Source organism: Puntigrus tetrazona, chromosome 6, assembly GCF_018831695.1.
Source record: "Puntigrus tetrazona isolate hp1 chromosome 6, ASM1883169v1, whole genome shotgun sequence".
NCBI lineage: Eukaryota > Metazoa > Chordata > Actinopteri > Cypriniformes > Cyprinidae > Puntigrus > Puntigrus tetrazona.
Window position 1 is genome coordinate 25,480,618 of NC_056704.1, and position 22,731 is coordinate 25,503,348.

General features: G+C 36.9%; 3 protein-coding genes across 4 annotated transcripts; 1 reads left to right on the forward strand and 2 right to left on the reverse strand.

Moving 5' to 3' along the window:
• Nucleotides 1-253: 253 nt before the first annotated feature.
• Nucleotides 254-2,331, reverse strand: LOC122347072 (bladder cancer associated protein). The gene is made up of 2 exons (XM_043242078.1): nucleotides 2,180-2,331; nucleotides 254-1,074 (listed from the first exon to the last, which is right to left on the reverse strand). Exon 2 carries the CDS (start codon nucleotides 953-955, stop codon nucleotides 692-694), a length of 264 nt encoding a protein of 87 aa, XP_043098013.1. The 5' UTR covers nucleotides 956-1,074; nucleotides 2,180-2,331; the 3' UTR covers nucleotides 254-691.
• A 937-nt stretch (nucleotides 2,332-3,268) lies between these two features.
• On the forward strand, nucleotides 3,269-10,150 carry tmem74b (transmembrane protein 74B). 2 transcript variants are annotated; one of them, XM_043242404.1, is made up of 2 exons: nucleotides 3,269-3,621; nucleotides 5,438-10,150. In XM_043242404.1, the coding sequence occupies exon 2, from the start codon at nucleotides 5,487-5,489 to the stop codon at nucleotides 6,189-6,191; it is 705 nt and encodes a 234-aa protein (XP_043098339.1). In that variant the 5' UTR covers nucleotides 3,269-3,621; nucleotides 5,438-5,486; the 3' UTR covers nucleotides 6,192-10,150. The 2 variants fall into 2 exon arrangements, with proteins under 2 accessions (XP_043098339.1, XP_043098340.1); XM_043242405.1 differs by lacking the exon at nucleotides 3,269-3,621 and adding an exon at nucleotides 3,638-3,883.
• A 980-nt stretch (nucleotides 10,151-11,130) lies between these two features.
• psmf1 (proteasome inhibitor subunit 1) lies at nucleotides 11,131-16,075 on the reverse strand. Its single transcript, XM_043242403.1, has 7 exons — nucleotides 15,694-16,075; nucleotides 15,298-15,450; nucleotides 15,148-15,230; nucleotides 14,369-14,557; nucleotides 12,137-12,190; nucleotides 11,702-11,860; nucleotides 11,131-11,592 (listed from the first exon to the last, which is right to left on the reverse strand). The coding sequence occupies exons 1-7, from the start codon at nucleotides 15,820-15,822 to the stop codon at nucleotides 11,541-11,543; spliced, it is 819 nt and encodes a 272-aa protein (XP_043098338.1). The 5' UTR covers nucleotides 15,823-16,075; the 3' UTR covers nucleotides 11,131-11,540.
• Between the last annotated feature and the right edge of the window lie 6,656 nt (nucleotides 16,076-22,731).

Genomic DNA, 22,731 nt, shown 5'->3' on the forward strand with positions numbered 1-22,731 from the left:
AAAAAAAACATGTTAAAGAAGACAAATAAAAGCCGGTCTGTCTAGTGAAACGGTCTTCATGAGACAACTCCTGCTAGGAAAAAAGCACTATGGGTTCTTGTATTTGCTCAACCACCAATCCCCCCAAAAAATACAAGTTTATCTGCCACAGAACAGAGCTGCTCGGAAAAGCATGATTGATCCACACAGCTGTTCTGAGGTCGTTTGTAACATCACACTGTCAAGCTGATACTGCACATGTACACACACTCGATGTTGATCATTAGAAACTTTATTGAATTAAAAGTGGAGACAGCATTTGAGCTAACTCAGCAGTGCAGAAGCACGCCTCCAGCTCAACTTGCGTGACAAAATTCATCTGGCGTCTATCCGCTTAACACTTGGACTCATACTGATTATTGACACGTGAACAGAAACCCAAAAATCGCAATATACAAACACGCACACGCATTATCATCTACCCCTTTGGAAAAATTCAGCATCCAGAAATGAAAGAATGTGCACCGAACACAACGAGAATGGAACCCATGCAAGCTTCAGACGCCCCTGCGAGGAGATTCAAGTCGGGGGTTTTGTTACAGGTTACAGCGGAGAGCGGTTGTCAACGTGGGTATAAAGAACTGAAACTTCCCAGCATTCCCGGCGGCTCTTGTATTCACAGTTCGGATGTGTCCGAGCGGAAACCCCGAGTCTAGGTGCCCACGATGCTGGGGTCGTGTGCTGAGTCCGGCAGTGGAGAATCGTGGCAGTGGTACAGAAAGCAGTTTCCCCAGCAGCTGTAGCAGATGAGAAACAACGCCGCCAGGAAGACTAAGGCACAAATGGTACACGGCTTCCTCTCCAACAGGAAGCTGAGCAGGTAGAAGCCCATGAACATGGAGTGGTTGAACCACAGGGCCGGATTTAAAGGTTTGGGGATCAGGAGGACCGGGAGTAACCACTGGAGGCAGTACATGGTCTCTGCGCGTTGGGCCGCCTCGTATGAGCTCAGATATCCGACGTGACGCTACACAATCACAAATCCCTTGTGTATCTGTGAGGGATTAGACGTGGTGTCCAAATACCAGGCGAGGCCTTTGGAAAAGAGGAGAGAAAGAAAACCGTTCAATACGCACCATTCCTAGCTCGTCCTACACCACCTTACAAGGCGCTGAGGTCAAAGCATGCGTGTATTTTAAGAAATTGAGCTATTTTTAGTTGCTGGCCTTGAGTGCTACATGACAACAACCTCACTTTTATCTACAAAACACTGTTATTTGACTAATTCAATGAATGTGTTATAAGATGAAGAATTAATACACAATCATACAGTGGAACTTTTAGGCTATTTTAATAACTATTTTCTTAAATATTTTGATATTTAAAATCTGTAAGCCTTGGCAATTTATTAGAACCTTAAACATGTAAAGTAGATGCGTTTAAACCGACATTGACATAATTGTTCATAAAACACAAAGGATTTTGGCTAATATTTCAGATGGTGTTTTGATTGCTGTAAGAGTTCAAGCCTAACCTAAATGTTCCTCGCTCAATAATCGTATGCTACATTTTTAATAACTCCGCATGCATTTAAAATGAACTGGTTAATATTTAAAGTGTGTATGGTGTGTATGTATACTCCAAAAAAGACAAATATTTAGATGACCCGTCTAATGAGATGTCGTAAACTGACGCTTCGTAAACTGTTTACAAAATTATCGAGAATAAACTACAAAACACACAGAAATTCGAAAATATATTTGCATTATATTTAAGGACACCGAATCGAGGACAAGTTAATGGATTTTTTTTAATACTTCGCACGCCCCTGAACATTTTAAATATATGCAGAATTTCCGTTTAGACTGGCATTCTTTACATTGTTTACACGAAAGACCGAGAACAAACAACAGAAGAAATAAAAATCTAACACTTCGTGTTTACTTTATATTTAATTATAGGCATTCTACGTTTCATCTGATGTTTTCAAAGTATGTCATCAATTCAAAACAGATTTAAACAATACAAACATTGTGGTGTTAGCGTGGTGGCTAACCGGATATCTAGCATGCGTTAGCATGTGGCTAGGTGTTAGCACGAAAATAAACTTTCCGGGCGCATGTGTGAAATTATATGACCGTGGCGGTCTCAAACAAGCAATGTTAAAATCTTAACCAGATTAAAACAGTCGTATTCGTACCTGCCATTCTTTAAATCCAATCCCAATCTCGCATATACGTCGTCGCCATTGAGTTTTTAGGTGATTGCGTAGATTTGTGGAACTCTAAGGACCCAACCGTCGGCTGGTGTCCCACAGATGCCTGATTAAAAGCGTATACCTTACTGTTTCTGTCTGAAAGATGCAATCGATGAAAGATTAGTCTATTTCATGCATTGCCTTTTAAAGTATATATATATATATATATATATATATATATATATATATATATATATATATATATATATATATATATATATATATATATATATATATATACATATATATATATATATATATATATACATATACTGGTATCAAGGTACTGATATCAGGTGGCATGGTATGAATGTATGTACCATATTATTCACATGGTTTTCCAATTAAATTTCTTTGTAAAATATATTTGCTTTTTTACTGTGGCTCCATGTCCAAAATACCATTTACTTTGTTGTACCAGTGTTATCCACCATTTACCATATAAGAACTGAATAAAGTTATTTGTCATTAATGTTTAATGGAGCTACAATACTGAAATAAAAAAAGTGTATCTTTGGTAATAATTCATACTACTGTCTGTGTTTTTGCTGACATGTGCCGACACATTGATGCCCTTGGTCCACCACCTGGATTTTAGTGCTTATAAAGCATCCATTTGTGCTTCCCACACTATTAATACTGATGGGAACTAATTAGAAAAGCTTTAAGTAACACAGTACTTGTATCTACTTGTAAAAGAATATAAAATTAATAAAAAATAATAATATAATTTATCTAGCTACCAGAATAACACATAAAAGAAACTGATGTATTTTTGATGTATTTTTAAAATGTACTGTTCATGTACTAGATTTCATATATATATATATGTATATATATATATATATATATATATATATATATATATATATATATATATATATATATATATATATATATATATATATAGTCTACACACACACATATATATATATATATATATATATATATATATATATATATATATATATATATATATATATATATATATATATATATATATATATATATGTGTGTGTGTGTGTATGTGTGTGACAGCGTGTAAAATTAATTCCAATACTTCAATTTATAATATTTAATTAAATATAACCTAGACCCACATCCTCATAGAGACGCCACCATAAGCATCATTGAAGCTGAAGTAGCGCACACTAAATATTCCGCTAAAAACACAAACAACGCAATGTGTGCATCGACAGCACGCGCTGTATCGCTATTGGCGATGCACAATCTGACACGTTGTTGCGTTTGCGTTGAATTCTGAAAAACGATAGCGTTTCCATCGCGCATGGCTAAATCTCCCCTCGAGATCTCCGCGGAAAAGGTCTTCCTGTCAGCAGCATCCCAGCGTTACTATGATATCTGTGCGGCGATCGCGCCTGAAGGTAAGCTCGCGCTCTTATCAATAACGCTGGCGAACCGATGAACGCACGAGCGGGCGCGCGAGTCAATAAAAGCTCGATGATTTTAAACACGCCGGCTGCCGAATGCTGAGAGAAAAACGCGAAACGCTCGGGGTGTTACAAGGTCACGTCTGAAACTGTAAAGGCGCGCTAAGGCGAGCTCACGCGGGTGAATGACAGCGGATGCGTCGCCTGGTTATCGTCGCTCTCGAGAAATGAGATTTTACGCGTAGGGTGAAGTCAGGTAAAACGGGCCACTCTCCGGTAAACCGTCTGAGGGGAATAAAAACGTCTCTGCACGTTGTCCAGACCCCCGTCCGTGCGTTATGGTCTCTCCTATCGATATCTGTTACGAATATGTCGTGAAAACAACCGTTTAAGCGCAGAAATCCTCTTTTTTTTGTCAACACTTGGCAGGGAACCCGCAACACCGTTATTTTGAACAAAGAACCAAATGCTGTTTCAACAATTATCCATGCTTTAATTCACGCCATGGCACTGCGCGGCGATGCCGGGATTAGACTCGATTGCTTTAAATCGCGATTTTAAACGTATAAAAGTTAAAGTGACATGCGCCGAAATGCTCGTGGTGTTTTGTTGTGTTGTGGTTGTGAACGGCTTTTAGTGGGTGCTGTCTGTTTCATGGAAATTTCGGATTTACTAAAGGAATTTTAAATATCAGGCTATCGATTATCGGTGAACGTAATGACTCTCAACGCGTAACCCTATCGAGCTTGGTCTGGCAAATTGCAGGAGGCTAATCTAAATGTAAATTTTGGATTTTATAAGTTATGCAGTGGAAAACCTCATCACATCAGTGATCGATGTAGCTTTATCATAATATAAAGGCACAAAAGGCTTTGTTTAATAGGCTACCATATATTTGGGAAAGGGGAAAATAAATTCACACTGCCCTTCTTTCCTTTATTGCTTTTTGATTATTACTATTAGCCTATTTATCTATTTTGACTTTTTATTTGGAGGGGGTTCGGGGAGGTGGGCTTGCAAAACGTCGCTATTATTAATACAATATAAAAAAGCTAATTTTGCCCTTTCTTATATAAGAATGTTTCATTATTGTGTTAAATAACAACACAGAATGTAATCAACATCTTATTGCCTCAAGCTATTTTAAACACACATACCCCAAACATTTACATTTTTTTTGCAAAATGATAAAACTGCAAAGTTCATTTTTGCGCCTTCTGTATTCGTGTTTAAAATAGCTTGCCTGTTGATTAAATTCTGTGTTATTATTTAATACATTAATGAAACCACTAGATCAATACCATTAAAGAGCAGCTTAGATCATTTTGCTGCTAATGGGACGTTTTAATCCTTTAATGTAAACACTCATAAAATAGTGTAAGATCGTTAAAATGTCCTTGCCAAGTACTTATTGCAAAGACAATCCCCGGGAGCTGCTCGCTCAAGGGCACAACGCTGACCGATCTTAGGTTGGCCTTTACGGAGAAGAACCTGTAACTTTTTGCTTTTATTTTATTGTAACTATGACTTCTTATTCTAAAGAGAAACAGGCTACAAATAAAAGTCAATCCAAAATGAGAACCTCCGTATTTTGAATGCTAAAAAATACAAATTCTGCAACTTTTGACAGACGTGGTCTGAAGATAATCTCTTGAAACCACTTTTAGCTGTTTCATAATACGGTTCTTTCGTCCACATTGATTGGTCTACCCCAGTTTTGAGATGAAAAGTGCCGTCTGTTGGAATGGAGAGTTTTTGGATGCTTTCATGGTTGAAAATGTAATGTATGCTATATATATATATTTTTAAGGTGAAACAGGAGGCATTTGATTCAACATGAGTGCAAGCGTTGAGTGTCGATGGAGTCTCTGAACGCCGTGGAGCTCCGTGAACTGGGGGACGGGAGCGGGAGAGAACCTCCTCAGGCCTCCTCAGGACCATGGCCCGCAGCTGGCATCGAAAACGCCTCGTTCGAGGATGAGGACCAGGGAACGAGGATCCGCGTTACCTCCAGAACATCTGGACCCGAGTTCACGTCCATCGACGCTCAGTCGAATCCGCTGCCTGTTCAGAGAGAAGTGCCGTCGCCTCGCTCCGAAGACGAACCCGAGCTCGAGTACAACGGTCATTCCGTAGACTACGGGTTCATTTTTGCACTCATTTTCCTCGTAAGCGGCATCATATTAGTGGTAATCGCCTACACCATCCCAAGAGAGGCTAAAGTCAATCCGGACCAAGTGACAGCGCGGCAGATGGAGAAACTGGAGATGTACTACGCACAACTCGGTTCTCACCTTGACAAATGTATTATTGCGGGACTTGGTTTGCTCACTCTGGGAGGAATGCTGCTGTCGGTTTTATTAATGGTGTCTATATGCAAAGGGGAGCTGTATCGCCGAAGGACTTTCGCCAGAAGGCCCATGAAATCGTACGGATCCATTAATATGAGGATGAGGCAGTTAGCTGAGGGTGATGGGAGGGAGACGCTCGTGGAATGTGAACCGAACGCCAGCGCTGACGCCGCGAACGGTAATCCGGTTCCTTCTGGAACGCTAAACACGTAGCACAACTCAACCGCAAAAGAAAAAAGTGCTCGCAAGGCAGCGTAAATAAAGGTTTTCGGTTCAGTCTGATCATTTGTGAATGAAACCTTTTTTTTTGTTTTGTTTGTTTGTTTTTTGGTCGGCTGTGTTGCCAGATCTCCAAAAGAAACGTGGTCTAAAAAAAGCGGGGGGATACTAAACTCATAATTAATTGATCAACAGAGAACCCCAATTAAAAAAAAAAAGTATTGCATGAAGACTAAATAATTACTTCGGTTGCCAAATGTTTTTGAATTACACCATTTTATTTAAGCTGTTTTTGCTCATCATTCAGTATAGTGATTAAAAAATAAGCCTAAAAATGGCAACCTATGACTGCCTGTATTTCTAAGGAACTCCCAGATTGCGTGTAAAAGGTGGACTTGGCAATATATGGTTAATCATGATTCACTATGCAAATAAACACAAACAAAAAAAAACTAACAGCAAATATTGCAATAGTACCACCTGTCAGTTAGATTTTCACACTTTTAATTTTGAATTGAAGTCATTTCTTTAAAAAGTATAATGTTTATTATGAAAACAAAACAGACAGTTAAGGCTGAAATAATTTCTAACTCGAAGAAAGGTCGAGGTCGACATGACAGCGATGGAAGTCCTTGGTTTAGAAAAAATGTAAAGGCAACCATTCTTATTAAGACTTACCAGTCTTCCTGACTGGCTTGCAAACAGATGTGATGAGTCATGACTAATTCATAATGCAAAGTTTTGACGCTCCTTAAAATAAGTTTGTACCAAAATACGCATTTTAATTTTGTCCTTTCAGTTCTGGAGTACAATGTGACACGTTTTCGTATACGTTAACCTGCTCGTGCTGCCTTGCAAGCACTCTCTTCATATTAACCGAGGCGTAGGCAAACACGCAAAGTATGTGACGGTGCAAAAACAGATGCTAAAAACTCAGAAGACTGTCGAAAGAATGAAAGCACAACGGTGAAGCGTCATAAAAACTCAACATGCTGCAGAACAAAGCGCCATCGGCTACTCTACGAAACTTGAAATAAATGTCTGTATACTCTATAGCATCACTAAAGACACTATTAGTGGAATATATACAAGCTATTATTATCCAAGGATGCAATATGCCTTAAGACGATACAAATGTTCACCTTGAACACATTTAGGCTTGTTTGTATTTGTACACTGTTCGTGTTTTGTATCTGTGTCACACACGTACTCGTTGTCATCAACCCCACGTTCTTGGAGTAGAAGACAATGTACCGCAACCAAGGGAATAGACATATGAATGCTTAACGTTTTAAACGAGATATCTATTTTACAACATCTATCGGTATGGTAATTTAGTAGATCTGTGCTAACAATTAACAAAAATGTGAAGTTTTACTGTAATGGTGCGACATGCATTAGATTCCAGTAGAGAAATATATATTTCCATATCAATGTTCAGGTTACGAAGTTGTTGTCTTCTCAGTGACACAACAGATGTAGGCTACAGTACGCTTTAGGAAGATGCTCACCGACCCTTTTAAAACCGCAGAGGTTCACGTGTACTTGATCCCACATAAAGCCGTCCCCGCCGGTTAGTTTTTCTGCTGATGTAGTAACCGTTTTCTGTAAGTGCGCTGTCCAAAAGCGAGATTGTAATCAAAACTAAGCTGAAAGACAATAAGAGCAGATGTATAACAAGTCTTAGATGTAGTAAAGATTTATCCAGCAATGCTGTATTTCCAGGGGTGTATCCAAAATACATTCCCAGCATATTATTCTGTGTAGAGCAGCTTTGTAATGGCACTGAAGAATACTAACCCTCGGGCCATCAGAGATTTAGATGGGTTAAGAGTTATTTAGAGTAAAAGAGTGCAGCGAATGGGTGCCGTCAGAATGAGATTCAATATAGCTGATAAAAACATCACCGTAATCCGTAAGAAACCAACACATTATTAAACTGGTCTCTGGCTTAAATGTGAGTTCTCTATTCGTGATACTGCTTTAAAAAAATCATCTTTTGTGAATATGCACAGATCAAAATATGTGGGCTTTTTTGTAAGAGGACAACATGGGACGGACTTTTTACTGAAGGAAGCTTCTCAACGGATTATGAACTGGTATTTTGGCCAGACCTTATTACTTAAATGGTCTTGACGATGTGTTTGTTTCTTACGAACATGTAGCTTTTCGGATCGGAGTTACTTATCAGCTGTTTGGACTCTCATTCTGACGGCACCCATTCACCGCAGAGCATTCATTGCTGAGCAAGCGATGTAATGCTAAATATCTCTAAACATGCTCAGATGAAGAAACAAACTCAATACATCTTGGATGGCCTGGGGTCGGTAAATATACTTTTTTTTGGATGAACTGTCCCTTTCAGCGAAACTGGTAACTAATATAAAGCTAGGGAAAGCAAAATTCACATTGCATTGATAGAGTTTTCAAAAGTGCACTTCTTGAAACATGCAAGTGAGCATTTGGAATCGCTGTAGAAATAAAGGAGATTATGATTTCTTTTCAAAAAACGTATAAATATTGCAGGCTTCAATCTCAATAAGTACAAACACATTTTTTTCACAGTTTCACACTAAACCTAATGGTTAACGAGAGCACATTAAATGAGAGAGAGAGAGAATATTATCACATACCTATAATTTTATTTCACGTTAAATACATTTACTATGGCAGTGAAAGCCTAAAGATTGTTTAAACTTTACTATATACTGTCCTTTGAATATTTGGTGGTGTATAAAGTGTGATGCGTTCATGTGCATCACTGACTTAAGTGCTTTTTGAAGTGAAATGGACTAGTTGTAATGTTTATTTGATTCATTGCTAAATTATAGTAAACATTTCTGTCATTTATTAACTGTATGATGTCGGTTATGGTGTGATGTAAAGTTAAAGGGTCACGGGAAAGTGGTATATTGTCTTTAATTGTGTAAAATATTGTCTTGTAAGCACAGAGGATCTAGTATTGAGCACACTAAGCATTTATCTTACACCGAATCTGTGCTGTTGGTCACGGTGCTCATGAACAAGCCCCTAAACGAACGAGAAAGTCATTTAAAGGCATTAGGAAATGGTTTTTCAACATGACAGCCTGAATTGAGAAAGTCACTGTATTAAGAAGGGAATATTAGTGAAATTGTTTAATTTCTATTCCGATAATGCTGTTCTTTCGTCTTCTGTTCACCAAATGAATCCTGAAAAAAATCAATTTCCACAAAAATATTAAGCAGCACAACCGTTTTCAACAGTGAATCATTTAATAATAAAAAAATTGCAAAAAAAACTAAAACTGCTTTGCATCACAGGAATAAAATCCAATAAATTCAAATTAAAAGTTAATAATAATATGCAGACTAAATGCAGCCCCGGGGGCTTTTTTCAAAAACATTTTAGAAATGTTACCATCCCAATGTGTTGAATAATAGTAGCGTACCAATAAAATTGCAAAAAATTGAAGACATGTCCTGAATAAATCCGGTTATTTCATTCGGGTATCACATGCATACAGAAAACGTGCATGTATTGCAGATAAATTAAGTGTAATATGACAGTATGCTTCAGATGAGCACTATAACGGGGCTTTGTAGTCATTTGTGTTGATTAGAAGCAGCTGCTCATCTTTGTTACTAAATGATCATCATTGTACAATCTGTGAAGGTTAATCATGGAGTCAGGCTATAAAGTGTTCCTAGAAAACACAAGCACTGCAGAGGCTTAATGATGTGCATAATGCTTGTGTGGGCCAAACAGACTGTTATGTATTCAAATGAAATGCAGTACCACGGTACTTCTGGGCCAATCACTCTGTTTTTTAATGTAGAGAGCGGGGGTGTTTGAATTGCATGTACAATGTGAGCTGTGCATTTTAAGTCTTTGACCACTTCATGTATGTTCAAGGCAAACGTGTCACCTTTTTTATACCGTTTCCATGCGTGAAATAAAACTTTTTGTTGCTATACCCGTTTGATTTGAGTCTTCATGAAGTTGTAGGAACAGTACACTTTAGCCACACTTACAATATTATACATAAATGACAACGGGGTTTAATTTAATTTATTTAAAAATAGCACAGTATGAGCAATGTTAGTATGCTCCTAAAATTATTTGAAGCTGGAAATGAAACAAGGGTTATTGGAGTATGTTTTACAAGAAAATGCTACTTTAATCTACTATAAAACTTGACAATTCAGCTTTACATTTCTATTTCTATAGTCTCAAATGGTGCATATAAGCACATTTTCCTATTACACAACAGTGTTTTTCTTTATCTCACAGTCCTATATCTTCTAAATTCCCTCAACCAATTGTCACTTAATTTTCAGTTATTTTAGTGCAGACGTGTTTAGAGGACACTCGAGAGCGTCTTTAGCTCTGGCGGTAGAGAAGTCACATTGACATTGCGGCCATCGTGACTCACTGTGGCCATTACAGGCATTGATTTCCACTACATCTGCTGCTGGTGTCCCTCTCACTGAAGCCACCATCTCCAGAAGGTTTGCTTTCATGATACTTTAAACAGGCCGGAGAGCAGGTTCAGCGCAATGCCATTCAGGAGAAAAAAGCCCTCAATCAAAACTAAGAACTTGAAAATTTCAGACGACACGTTTAAACTGTTTTTAAACATTTTTACAGAGGTTTATAAATGTTACTGAAGAAAACGCGATTGGTGCACCAGAGCGGTTGCTTGGATGGTCAAGAAAAAAAAAAGCTCACATCCAAAGAGTTCTAATAATCTAAACCTAAAATTACACAGAAAAAAAATAAATAAATCAATAAATAAAAACTATATATTTTTTTATTATTATTATTATTTAGTTTCAGCCAATACTTACAAAGGCATTTTTAAATAAACTAAGGGTTTTAAATAAAAAGTAATAAAAATTATTAAACATAACAAAATGCAATTCAAAATATTTGGAAAAACTATAATGGTGTATGGCTTTGGTCCCTTATTTATTACACTTGATTCAATGTTTTCAAATCTATTATTATCTGTCAGACAGTTTAGAAAGGTAATAGCAAACATTAATGTTTCAAATCCGTTTAATTTAGCATTTTAACAATACCTTTAATATCAGAAAAAAAAATCAATAACGAGTAAAAGCAGTATAATTTAGAATTTAGGCAGTAGCAAAAAAAAAAGAACAAACAGGAAGAACACAATCAGAAAAAAATGGAATAATCAGTTTTTTTTGGCAATATCAAAATAAGCAATTATGCTATTGTTTTAATGATAATTCTGTAACAGAATTATCAAGATTAATTATGTTTCACCACAACCTAGTTTATTCAGAAACAAAGTGCATATCACTGCAGAGCAGCGAGATGTATGGGATATTAGTGCATCTACATGAACATGTCGTCATATCCTGGTGGAGGCATGTGATCAGGGTCTGGCCTAAAAAACAGAGCAAAATAAATGTCATCAGAGCCGGTGGGGACGTGAGGTCAAGTGACGTAATGGCAGTATAACTGTAGAGACCGTAGAGATCCAATAAAACTCTTACCCAGGTCTGTGTCGCCCAACCGGCCCGAAGGGGTCGAAGCGGGCACCAGGAGGCACAGCGCCGGGGGGAAGGACTCCAGGAAGACCAGAGGAGGGGTCAAACCCTGAGCGAGGAAACCCGGCACGTAATGGATCGACGATCATCCCCCCTGCTCTTCCCCTGGAGAAAGAACCAAGAACAAAAACTATTAATAATTCAGTGAGCACGGTCGTTCCTTGAAGGTGCACTTATTCATTTCAGTTCTTGAATGTTCTTTGATATCTGTTTTTCTAAAAAGCTAAACCAGTTTCTTTTGGTTTTCTCTATGTAAGAGTGATCTACAAATACCCATCGATCTACAAATGCATCACCAAGAAACATCTGTCAGCTAGAGGTCAATGTGCACGATGCATGTAGAGATGACTGTTTGGACAAATAATTGATGGGATTTCTCACCCGAAAGGGTCCAGATCAGCAGCGCCTGCGGCAAATGGAGCCATCGGGTCAGACCTAGAAACAACAAAGAAAGATATTTCAGAAAAAATAAGTCTGACATCTTACATCTATCTATCTATCCATCCATCTGTCTGTCTAAGACTGTTTTTATCTATCATTTATCTATCAATTTTGAAGACCACTTTTATCTATCTATCTATCTATCTATCTATCTATCTATCTATCTATCTATCTATCTATCTATCTATCTATCTGTTGACTGATGAGTTAAATGTTTAAAATAAAAATAAAATAAAATAATCATTTTTTAGTATTCACTGATGAATAGAAAGTTTTAAAAAATGCTATTTAAAAATAGCTACTGAAATATATGTCTTTACTCTTACTTCAGATCAATATAATGCATCCATCCTGAATAAAAGTGTTAGATTAATACATTTATTAATTAAAATTTGAAATACATATGACCCCATATAATATATATATATATATATATATATATATATATATATATATATATATATATATATATATATATAAGTATTTGTGGAATTTTTGCATCGTGCAATGCTATAAAATGACAGAATAATGCAAACAGCCAAACACACATTAGTTGGATTGATTTTCAGCATCTATCAAGTATGTGTTGTAACTTTTGCCAGCGTGACTCAGCTCGGTGTTTTGAAAGTCTACAGACTCTTTGGCTTCAACTCGAGACAGTGCTGGCAGCAGATCATGTTTGACCGAATTACATCACATCGCCCACAGCAACAGCGAGTCGATAAATCGCTGACATCATAAAGAATCTGATAGGGGTCACCGTGAACCCAGGAAGGGGAAGTGGAAGACAAACACCTAAATCCGTCTCTGGGTTTCTGCCATGACCTTAAAGACCCCACTCTGCAGTCTCGCTCTTTTCTCTACTTTCTAGCGATTCTGTCTTACTTCTGTTGACAGAGGCTGCAGATGAAACGGGAAATAAAGGTGAGGGGATCAGGTCAGAACACAGACACGGCTCCTTTCTTGTAAATGTAGAAATGTTTGAGTGGGTTTCAAACAAGCAGACTTTGCTAAATCCCCCAAACTGGCCATGTTTGATGGAAAGGATGCCGGCGCTGAGCATCTCTACCCAGCCTCTCAGTCCACAGTCTGCAGCGCCTGACGCGCAAAAAATAGACACAGCGCAGCAGCCAGAGCTCTCGCAGGACTCACGCTGCTAAATATTAAATAAGACAGAGGACATGAGCTGACACCTACAAAACACACACACATAACTCGCCCTCGAAAGTCCCAAAGCAGCCCATAACGTCCTCCACATACAAACACCTACATAACTTGACGAACATGGAAGAATCTAGTTTCTTTTAAGAATACGGTTAAACTTGTAATGATGCATAATCGGTCTCTGGGGGTTTATCATTCTAGTTTGCAGCATTAGTGTTAATAATCGCACATTTAATTAACATTTAATATTATAGCACCTAATAATTAAATAAATATATTGTTAAGTTAATTATGTTCATCTTTGTTTGACATTTACATTTAAAAAAATTAAGTTTCTTTAAATTTGTATTTTTTTCCCTTAAATAAAAAAAGAAAAAGTCCAGATCCACAAATAAAAAAATCATTTTTTTTATTTTAACGATAACTTGTAAACTGTTAAAGACAAACCAAGAGAGAGATCTGAGGTTATTAACTGGTATATGCATTATTTTAATGTTTTTTTGCTTCAAATTAAATGTTGCTAATAACTGTTTGGCATGGTTTATGGCTTTTAACTCTTTTTAAATCTTTATAGGAAAAATAAATAGACAAAATACTTCTGAAACTAATGGGTACTGATGCAGTCTATTGCAGAAAAGTTTAATTCTACAAATTTTTATTTAAGCTTTTCTTCTATTTTATACATACAGACCATGTGAGCATAAATGCATGGGACTGACCTTCCTAAATATTAAGGTCCTTATTTCATACTCTAGTTCATATTTTTAAACAGTATGGTTCACAAAGTGGAATTGCACATTATTCGGTGTGCACATATTTTCACCTGCCACCAAACAGATGTTTGTGAACAGAAGTTGGGATCGCCTGAGGCTGTAACTATAGCAACAGCTGGCTGCTGGAGTGCTGTTAGGGCAACTGTGCAATACAAACCTCCACAGACCGCATCTCAAAATTACCCAAAAACGTGTCATTTGCATGAGGAAAAAAAACGATGCAATGAAAGTTCACCAGTCAGGCGCGTGTCTTCTTGGAGGGCCTCTGGTTGGGATCAGGAGAGGATCACTGAGAGGGTCTCTTAAGTTTGAGGCTCTTTCGCTTTCTGTCTTCTTCTCCGTCTTTGCTCGACGCTCCTCTTTTTCAGTGGGCAGCAGTGAGGACTTCAGCTTTGCGATCAGCTCGTCTGTGTTTTTAAACACGCTTAAAGAGCAAAATGCACAAGTTAGCACACGTCGAAATTTCGTTTTGATTCATCTATTTGTATTTGAAGATTTTAATGTTATGTTTTATGATTTCTGACAGCTAGAGAACATGATATTGCCACCGTCCCAAAATATGTTGCCATTAAAGCATTTAAACAATTTAAGTGTTCCGAAAACTGGAAAAAGAAATATAATTTTTGATGTGATTTTCAGATGCACACAAAGTAAAATAAAATTCTAAATAACTGCATTAACCTAAAACATAAGCAGTGATTTGTAACTTTGTACATTTTGGCCATTTCAAAAATATTTATATTACCAAACATTTAAACAAGTGTATGTCTGCCAACATACGCTGCATCAAAATAAAGCTGCATAATCGTGCATATAATTGGCTTCCTTTTTTTCCACTATCCCATGACTAAGTTGCATCCTATTATAAATCAATCGAAGAGCTAACTTTGCAAGCTTATTGCAATTTACATTGAGTCTTTCCTGAAATATCCAAAAAAGTCAGAAAAGACATTTGTTCTGATGGCAGACTGAGAGCATAAACACTATACAGTTGCACCAAATAAAATCACAAACCTTTCGAACGTCTGCAGATTGGCTTCATCCACATACTCACTGACGTTAACTGTGAGATCAGTTACTTTTTCTGTCTTGGAGTCCTGCAAAGATGTAAAAAGAAGTGTAAAAAACATTCAGTCTGATACTGATATAACGCAGCATAATTACCATTAGATTGAAGATGAGGGTTGAATCCACTGTGAAGGCTTTGAGCAGTAGGTTTGACTTGTCATCCTTGAAAATATATCTGAGTGCATACAGATCCTTGCTTTCATTCCAGCCGGGTGGAAGCAGTTCTGACTTCTTCTCTCCATCTTTAGGCTGTGTGGAAAATAGATCATTTCTAATCAGGCAAATGTTTGCGATACCTTGCACCAAAACAATCTAGTGAAGAATTCGCAGCAGATGCCTGTTGGCTCGATGTTTTATGTAATGCAATGACCATCAGACATCTTAAGTGGGGTATAACTGTCATTTTGCATCACTTTTAACTAAACACACGTTCCATCTACATTTAGTAACAGATTATCACTTATAAACGTTTCAAAGTCACCACTGGCTTACCTCATCTCCAATGCCCAGACATTTATAGCCACTTTTCACGATTTCCCAGTGCACGAAACAAATCAGAGCATCCTGGGAAGAGGTTAAAGAATTTGACACGCAGTTGAAGAGCAGCTCCAGCCCTGCCATCTTTAAACACAGCGATATTCCGAAGAAATGAAACCAAAACAAACCGCTGCCTGCGTGAAAATATACCGCGGCTTCACTCTGAAAGCATGGCGTATGGACACTGCCGCTGCCGCACTAAATATTTAGTTAAACTGTAATATTACGTGTGTTTTGCGAGGTCTATGGTTTTTATTTTTAAACTCGAATTTCACAAATGTTTATTTCTAATTTTGTTTGTCATGCTGATGCAGTCCCACCAGAAATGTTGCCGGCTGGAAACAACTTACTTGAACGTTTGTTCCGTTGAGAAGCGAAGGGACACTTTTGGGAAATATTTTTTTTCAAATAACTTCCAAAATCAGATTTATAACACGCCTTCACTATTCAGGCACCGAAATATATATTAATTAACGTTACATACATTTTAACCCGAATATTTGACAGTTTAATAAAATGAATACGTTTTATTGTTTGCCTGGAATTTTTTTTGTCTGTGGAGTTTAGTGTATTGTTCTATAAATTCACAAATATTACAGCTTTCAGTTAATTTATACACTATTTATACTATGTACCACACTTTCCTTTCACATTTAAGTATTTTGTTTTTCTGTCACCACCTGTTTGTAATGCAGCCTTTTGATAAAATAATCAATATATAGGTCTAACTTTCATTCAATCATTCATTTATTTAATGTTCACTTGCTGTTAATTTATACATAGTTATGTATGCATGTATTTATTTACTTAATATTTACTGGTTACAACGTTCATTTACACACAGAATGAGGGCATAAAGATTATGTAAGCGGAAATAATCGCTCTGCTAATAACAAACCATTCAAGTAAACATTTTAATCTTTGTTTTGCTTTAAAATCATGAACAAATGAAAAGATTCCAGTCCATTGTTCATGGCTTTACTTGACATTCCCAAGCTAGAAACAGCGAAAACATCAGCATCTGGTTTGACTTACAGCACACTGCACAGAAGCTCACTTCAGAGAGCCGGCCTGCCATCTAATCAATGCTTCAGCGTTGCTTACATTCAGTTACGGCATTAACAAGAGCCCTACCAACCTTTTAACCTTTATGTGAAGAACACTTTGATTCACTGCTTGGATAGTTTCTGCTTTGACAGCGTTTTTTTAGGATTTTCACCTCTTGTAAGCTATAAATACTGTATTAAACAAAAAGCTGTATAGAAACCACAATTTAGTAAAAAACTGTGCAGCAAATTTGTGTAAAGTTAAGCATTTTCAGTTTTTCATGTAGTCTTTTAATGTGGTGATTAAGTTTTATTATTAACTTTATTTAGCAATGATGCATTAAATTGTCAGTAAAGACAGTTTATCATGTAAAACATTTTCAATGTTAGAAAATGTTGCTCCTTTTCCTCAAAACAAAAACCAAAAAAACAAGCAGCACAACTTTTTGAAGGATCATGTGACACTGAAGACTAGAGTAAAGATATATATGTTAAAATTTTAATCATATTTTGCTACATACTGTTGGATTTTTGATCAAATAAATGCAGCCGAAATGAGCATAAGAGAGTTCTTTCAAAATCCAAATCTTGGTGTTTTTTTTAGATAAGTGGTTGAAATCAATTTATTTTATTTTTTATTTAAATAAATTTAGTTGAAAGTTGGTTTACTTGTTTATTTGGCTTAAATAAATGTATTGCAACCACTTTTTCAGTGTATATCTAGTAATCATTATATAATAAAAAGTTGCTTGACATCGTCAACAAAGCAAGTCAGACTGCAGAACACAGCTCTCAGAGCTTGGCATTTCATGTCAACTACTTATTTGCTCTTAAGGGAGCTTTGAAAAGTCTCCTTTTGCCATTATGGCCTCCAGATGTGTGTTTGATGCCAACAGTAATCAAGATCCCGTGAGTCAGATCAGTGTAGTCTCTGTATGATGCCACTCAAAGTTCAAGGGTTCATAATTCATGACGCACCTTCTAGGCAGGTTGATTACTACAGCATGAGAGTAATGCACAGCACTGCCCGTCTACATAAGTCTGGGCGTATGACTTTTGGCTAAGATCGCTTTTCAGCCTATACTGTAGTTTGGCCAGAAGGTCTGATTGACATATACAGTAAAAAGCAACTGAAATAGTTTCATGGAGACATAATGTTTAAGTGCAGAACAGAGGTATATTTTATATTTATTAGCAGTCTGACTTATGATATTTACATTTATGATACAATGTAAAAAGATGTCTATTTATGCTTATGAGAGCTAAATCTATATTTATAATTATATATGCAATCACCTGCATGCCTGTAGCTTTGTAAATGAATCCAATAGCATAATTGCTTGTTTTTAGAAAATCTAGCGACAACAGAAGCAATCAAAACCAATAAAAGACTAATAATATGTTAGTGCTATGACAAGTTTTAGCTAGCCTAATGCACACAGTATACCTAACAACTTGCTGTCACCTGAATAAAATGCTGTAGAATTACTGCAAAGTTCCTCCATAGCAACGTCCTAGTAACCACATACAATAGTTTTCCTCTCGGCTCAGTGGACAGACATGCAGGAAAACCCAAAACAGGTGTTTTCATTTGCCTGTTAAAGACTATAGGTCTTCAGCTTGGAAAGATTAGATGAGTTCAGTTCTCAACGTCTCGAGGATTTACTGTAAGCCTGATAGGTATGAAGCTCTAGAGCCAGCCGTCTTGAAGGCATATGTTGACTTCAGATCGCATACAGAGAAGAAGGGCTCATAGTTTCAGTAGGCTTGGTCCACACAGGTTCAGGTTAGTCTGATAATAAGGCCACCATGTGTGAAGGTTTTCAGCTGGTTACCTAATGAGGTCCAGGCTTGACGAATAATTAACATGAAAAACGAGCTATTCGGTTGCACATCAAAGCCATACAAGCTCCATGAAGCTGCTTATCACAACGCACCAACAAGATCACATGAAAACCATACAAATTATCATAAAAAGTATTATTAAAATTAACCTGACAGTTAGTACTTTCATATTTCATTCTATTTATTTTATTTAAACTTAATTAGTCATAGTTTTTTAATTTAGTCTCATTTTATTTTTATTTTTTTTCAATATTTGTTATTTTAATTATTTTGTTTTCTAGCATCATGCCGTGTGTCTGCAATTTAAACACAAGAATATTTTTGTAACCATAAATTGTGGTTATTTAGTAAATTCTAACGATGTGGTTTCAAGTAGCATTGTAAGATCAAACATTAACAAAAAATGCATGAAAACAAAAAGAATTGCCTTAGAAAATTCACATGCAATAGGACATGCAACTGTAAAATGCGACGAATAGATAGATAGATAGATAGATAGATAGATAGATAGATAGATAGATGATAGATAGATAGATAGATAGATAGATAGATAGATAGATAGATAGATAGATAGATAGATAGATAGATAGATAGATAGATAGATAGATAGATAGATAGATAGATAGATAGATAGATAGATAGATAGATAGATAGATAGATAGATAGATAGATAGATAGATGATAGATAGATAGATAGATAGATAGATAGATGCATGCCAAGTATGAGATGTTAGCGTGCTCTGGTTGCTCTTGTCCTGTTGAGCACATTACACACAGTCCAGGTGGAGCATATGGTCCTTGTTTAAGATGCCCTGCTACTTTATATATCTGAGCTAAAGTCTGTGAACACTTGAGCATCTTTTCTTTGCACCTCAGAGTGAGTCTCCACTTCTTGTCTTTCTCTTTTACAGACAGATACTGCTTGGCCGTTACATACAGCTCTTCAACCTGTCAGTCAGCTAAACTGTCTCTTAAACTTGGAAATGACTGACAGGGGCGTACATTTAAAATCATAAAGGTAACATTAACATTACAGTTTATTCAGCCTCAGAGAGTTTGACAGAAATACGACGTCTTCAAAACTCACTCCCACATTCCGTCTGTGGAATATTGAAGGAATGTTTCATGCATTCCATGTACATTCTCCCCTCCAGACCCGCAGACTTTGAACAGAGTAGGTATGTCTGTGTTTTAAGGAGAACCGACGAATGAGTTCAGGCTAAAGGGAAACAAGAAGGTCACCGGGTCAAGGTTAAATAAAATGACCACCTTAAAAGTCAATAGCAAGTCCTACTTTTTTGGCAGAGGCAAATAAATCTTCCTGCTAGGATTAATACATATTAATCCTATAATATAATAAGTTTTATTTGGGAAAATGTGAAAATCTGGTTTTGCATATCAACTTGCACCGTAAAATATTTTTTCCAGTCCTAAAAAAATCTATAAACACAAGTTAAAATACACTGCAAAGCAAAAATTCTGTATTTATAAAAAATGTAAACGTATTTATAATAAATCTGTATTTGATCTATTGTTCTCCTATTTTGAAAATGTGAGAGTAAATTATTCTATTCCTATTCCAATTCCTCATCCTTAAAACAAGAGAAAATATCCTTTGAAACAAAGCTATTTTATTTTATTATAGAGAATTCATCTTGAAATATTCTTTTTTTGGGAAATGTTTATTTTTTTATAAAATGACAGGTTTTTAGGCATTGAAAAAGGTTTCACTCCTATAGCGAGCAATGACTTCAGTTGTTCGTTTTGATGCTTTTTCAGCCTTTCTGGATCTTGACAGACCGAGGTCACAATAAGCGTTCATTTCATGGAGAAGAGCTGCGCATTTCTCCAAAACATCTTATTTTGTTTCGTCCTGAATTGGAACAACATGAGGGTGAGTAAATAATGACGCAGTTTTCGTTTCTGGATGGACTTTCCTGTTAAATTAATGCATGCATTACGGCAGTCCTATGTAAAACATGATCTCTGTCAAAGAGAAAAGCGATTTGACTCCTTGCAGATGTTAAAATCTAAAAACCGTTAAAATATCTGTATCTATATCTGTAAGTCTGTCTGTAAATCTCTGATTAGATTGAGTACCAGGCACTTCAAGGCCGTGGAGGAGAGCTTCCTGTCTCAGTACATCCATAACAGCCTCAAAGGAAAACAGAGAGACAATCCAACAAACGAGAACCAGCAGGGAAGCGGGCTCCCCGATATCACGGCGGACCCAAGGCTGACGGCGAGCTTTGAATCCAGCCGAGTTACGCTGATTGGACGAGAGCTCGACGGAGATGTGTAGTGCCACTGCCTCGTGGCGTGCCTCTGCATCTTACCCACCGCATCTGGTGCGTATTTAGCGGGATGTCATGAGCGCAGCGGCGCCTATCCCCCCTCCGTGCTCTTTCAGCCCGCTTATCAAACACAGAGCCGATTCGAGAGTTCACAACCTCGGGTTCGAGATATCAGCCTGCGCGTGTGCGGGACGCAAGGTTTTAGGTGCTCTCGAATGGCGCAAAATGAACATGGTATCAGATGGTAACATCATGCTACATTCACATATACCTGATATATATCTGAAACATCACATGATTGATAAATATTGCTTTGGCATATACCTCGCTAATGAATGTTTACCATATTCATGCACCATCACTTATAAAAACATACCATTACAATACATATATTACTTTTTAAACAATATAACATGTTATTACTTTTTTTGTATTTTTGGGTTGCACGTAGTAGTAGACATTATTCTAATTATAAGTAACTTTGCAACTACATATAAACTAATTCTCATTGATTTGTAACTACATGTCTACTAACTCTCAGAGTAGACTGTTAGGGTAGGTTTAGGGTTAGTAGAATAAGTTGACATATACCTGCAAGGCTTCTTATAATCAGTTTGTTGTGTGTCGTGGGCCAATTAAAATAAAGTGTTAGAAGATATTAAAGAGACAGTCTACTTATACTATAATGACTTGCTAGTTGCAAAGTTACTTACTGTTAGGAGATTCTGTAAAGTGGAATTGCGAAATAAGTGGTACTTTTTTATGGGGACTGAGTAACATGATGTACGTACATTAAAGTATGATATGAAATATTATGAATATCCCCTTTCATTGTAATACCATAGTGATTTACTAATATGTTTATTGAATACCATGATAGTGCCACACGGCGCCTTGTTCAACAAAAAAACAATTGTTTCCATCATGGTACCACAATATTTTTTGCATTTTTCACGACTCGCGCGACTTATTATGTTTAATCATGGAGTTAAATCATTACCAAAAGTTTTTGTGTCAGTATGTCAATATTTATCAGTATTTAAACATAAATGCATTTGAAATGGAGAACTTGCGCAAGCAGTGAGGAGAAAACCGAAAGAAAGATCTAACTACATACAAATGGACTTCTAAAGCATGTTGTAAACAACCCTCTTAATAATATTTGGAAGGAACAGTAGCCCAATTACCCATGAAAGCTGTTTGTTTGTTCACATCTGCTCATTTTTCAGTCTAATTCCTGCATTTTTTGTGGAACATTTGCTGTTTGTTATAAGACAAGCCCATGAAAAACTGCAGATGGCGAGTCACAAGACGTATTTGATATATATATATATACGCTCACTCTTTCTACTCTTTTTTTCCACAGATCTTTAATGATACCCTCAACTTTATATGATAAAATAAACAAACCCGACCTCAAAGCTGCGGAGAACAGGAAGGAGATCTGCACGATCCAGGGCGCCACAACCACAGCAAACTGCAATCTGTATTCCGCTGTGTTTGGAAAAATAAACCCAGATCTTCTAAACCATCTAAATATAGAGGGACGAAATAGTCAGGCTAAGGATTGCGGGTTGACGGAAAGGTCAAAAGTGGAGTCCTGCCTCAGGTATGCGTCATTAAAGGTGGAATACACGCAATACGGCGTCCTGAAACGAGCGCAATTACTCAACAGCTGAAAGGTAAATTGGACAGATGTTGGTGGAGATCAGGTGACGTGGGCAGGGAGAGCATCAGGGTGTTAACCGTGAGTTTCCATGAGGCAGAGAGGAGGCCGGCTCTCTTTCAGAGGCAGTCTTTCAGGCAGA

Coding starts and splice junctions, on each gene's coding strand:
- LOC122347072 (XM_043242078.1), bottom strand. CDS start 955: ATGTACTGCCTCCAGTGGTTACTCCCGGTCCTCCTGATCCCCAAACCT.
- tmem74b (XM_043242404.1), top strand. CDS start 5,487: ATGGAGTCTCTGAACGCCGTGGAGCTCCGTGAACTGGGGGACGGGAGC.
- psmf1 (XM_043242403.1), bottom strand. CDS start 15,822: ATGGCAGGGCTGGAGCTGCTCTTCAACTGCGTGTCAAATTCTTTAACC. Junction 11,861..12,136: donor GCTGATCTGGACCCTTTCGG/GTGAGAAATCCC, acceptor TTCTTTCTCCAG/GGGAAGAGCAGGGGGGATGA. Junction 11,593..11,701: donor GTTGGGCGACACAGACCTGG/GTAAGAGTTTTA, acceptor TCTGTTTTTTAG/GCCAGACCCTGATCACATGC.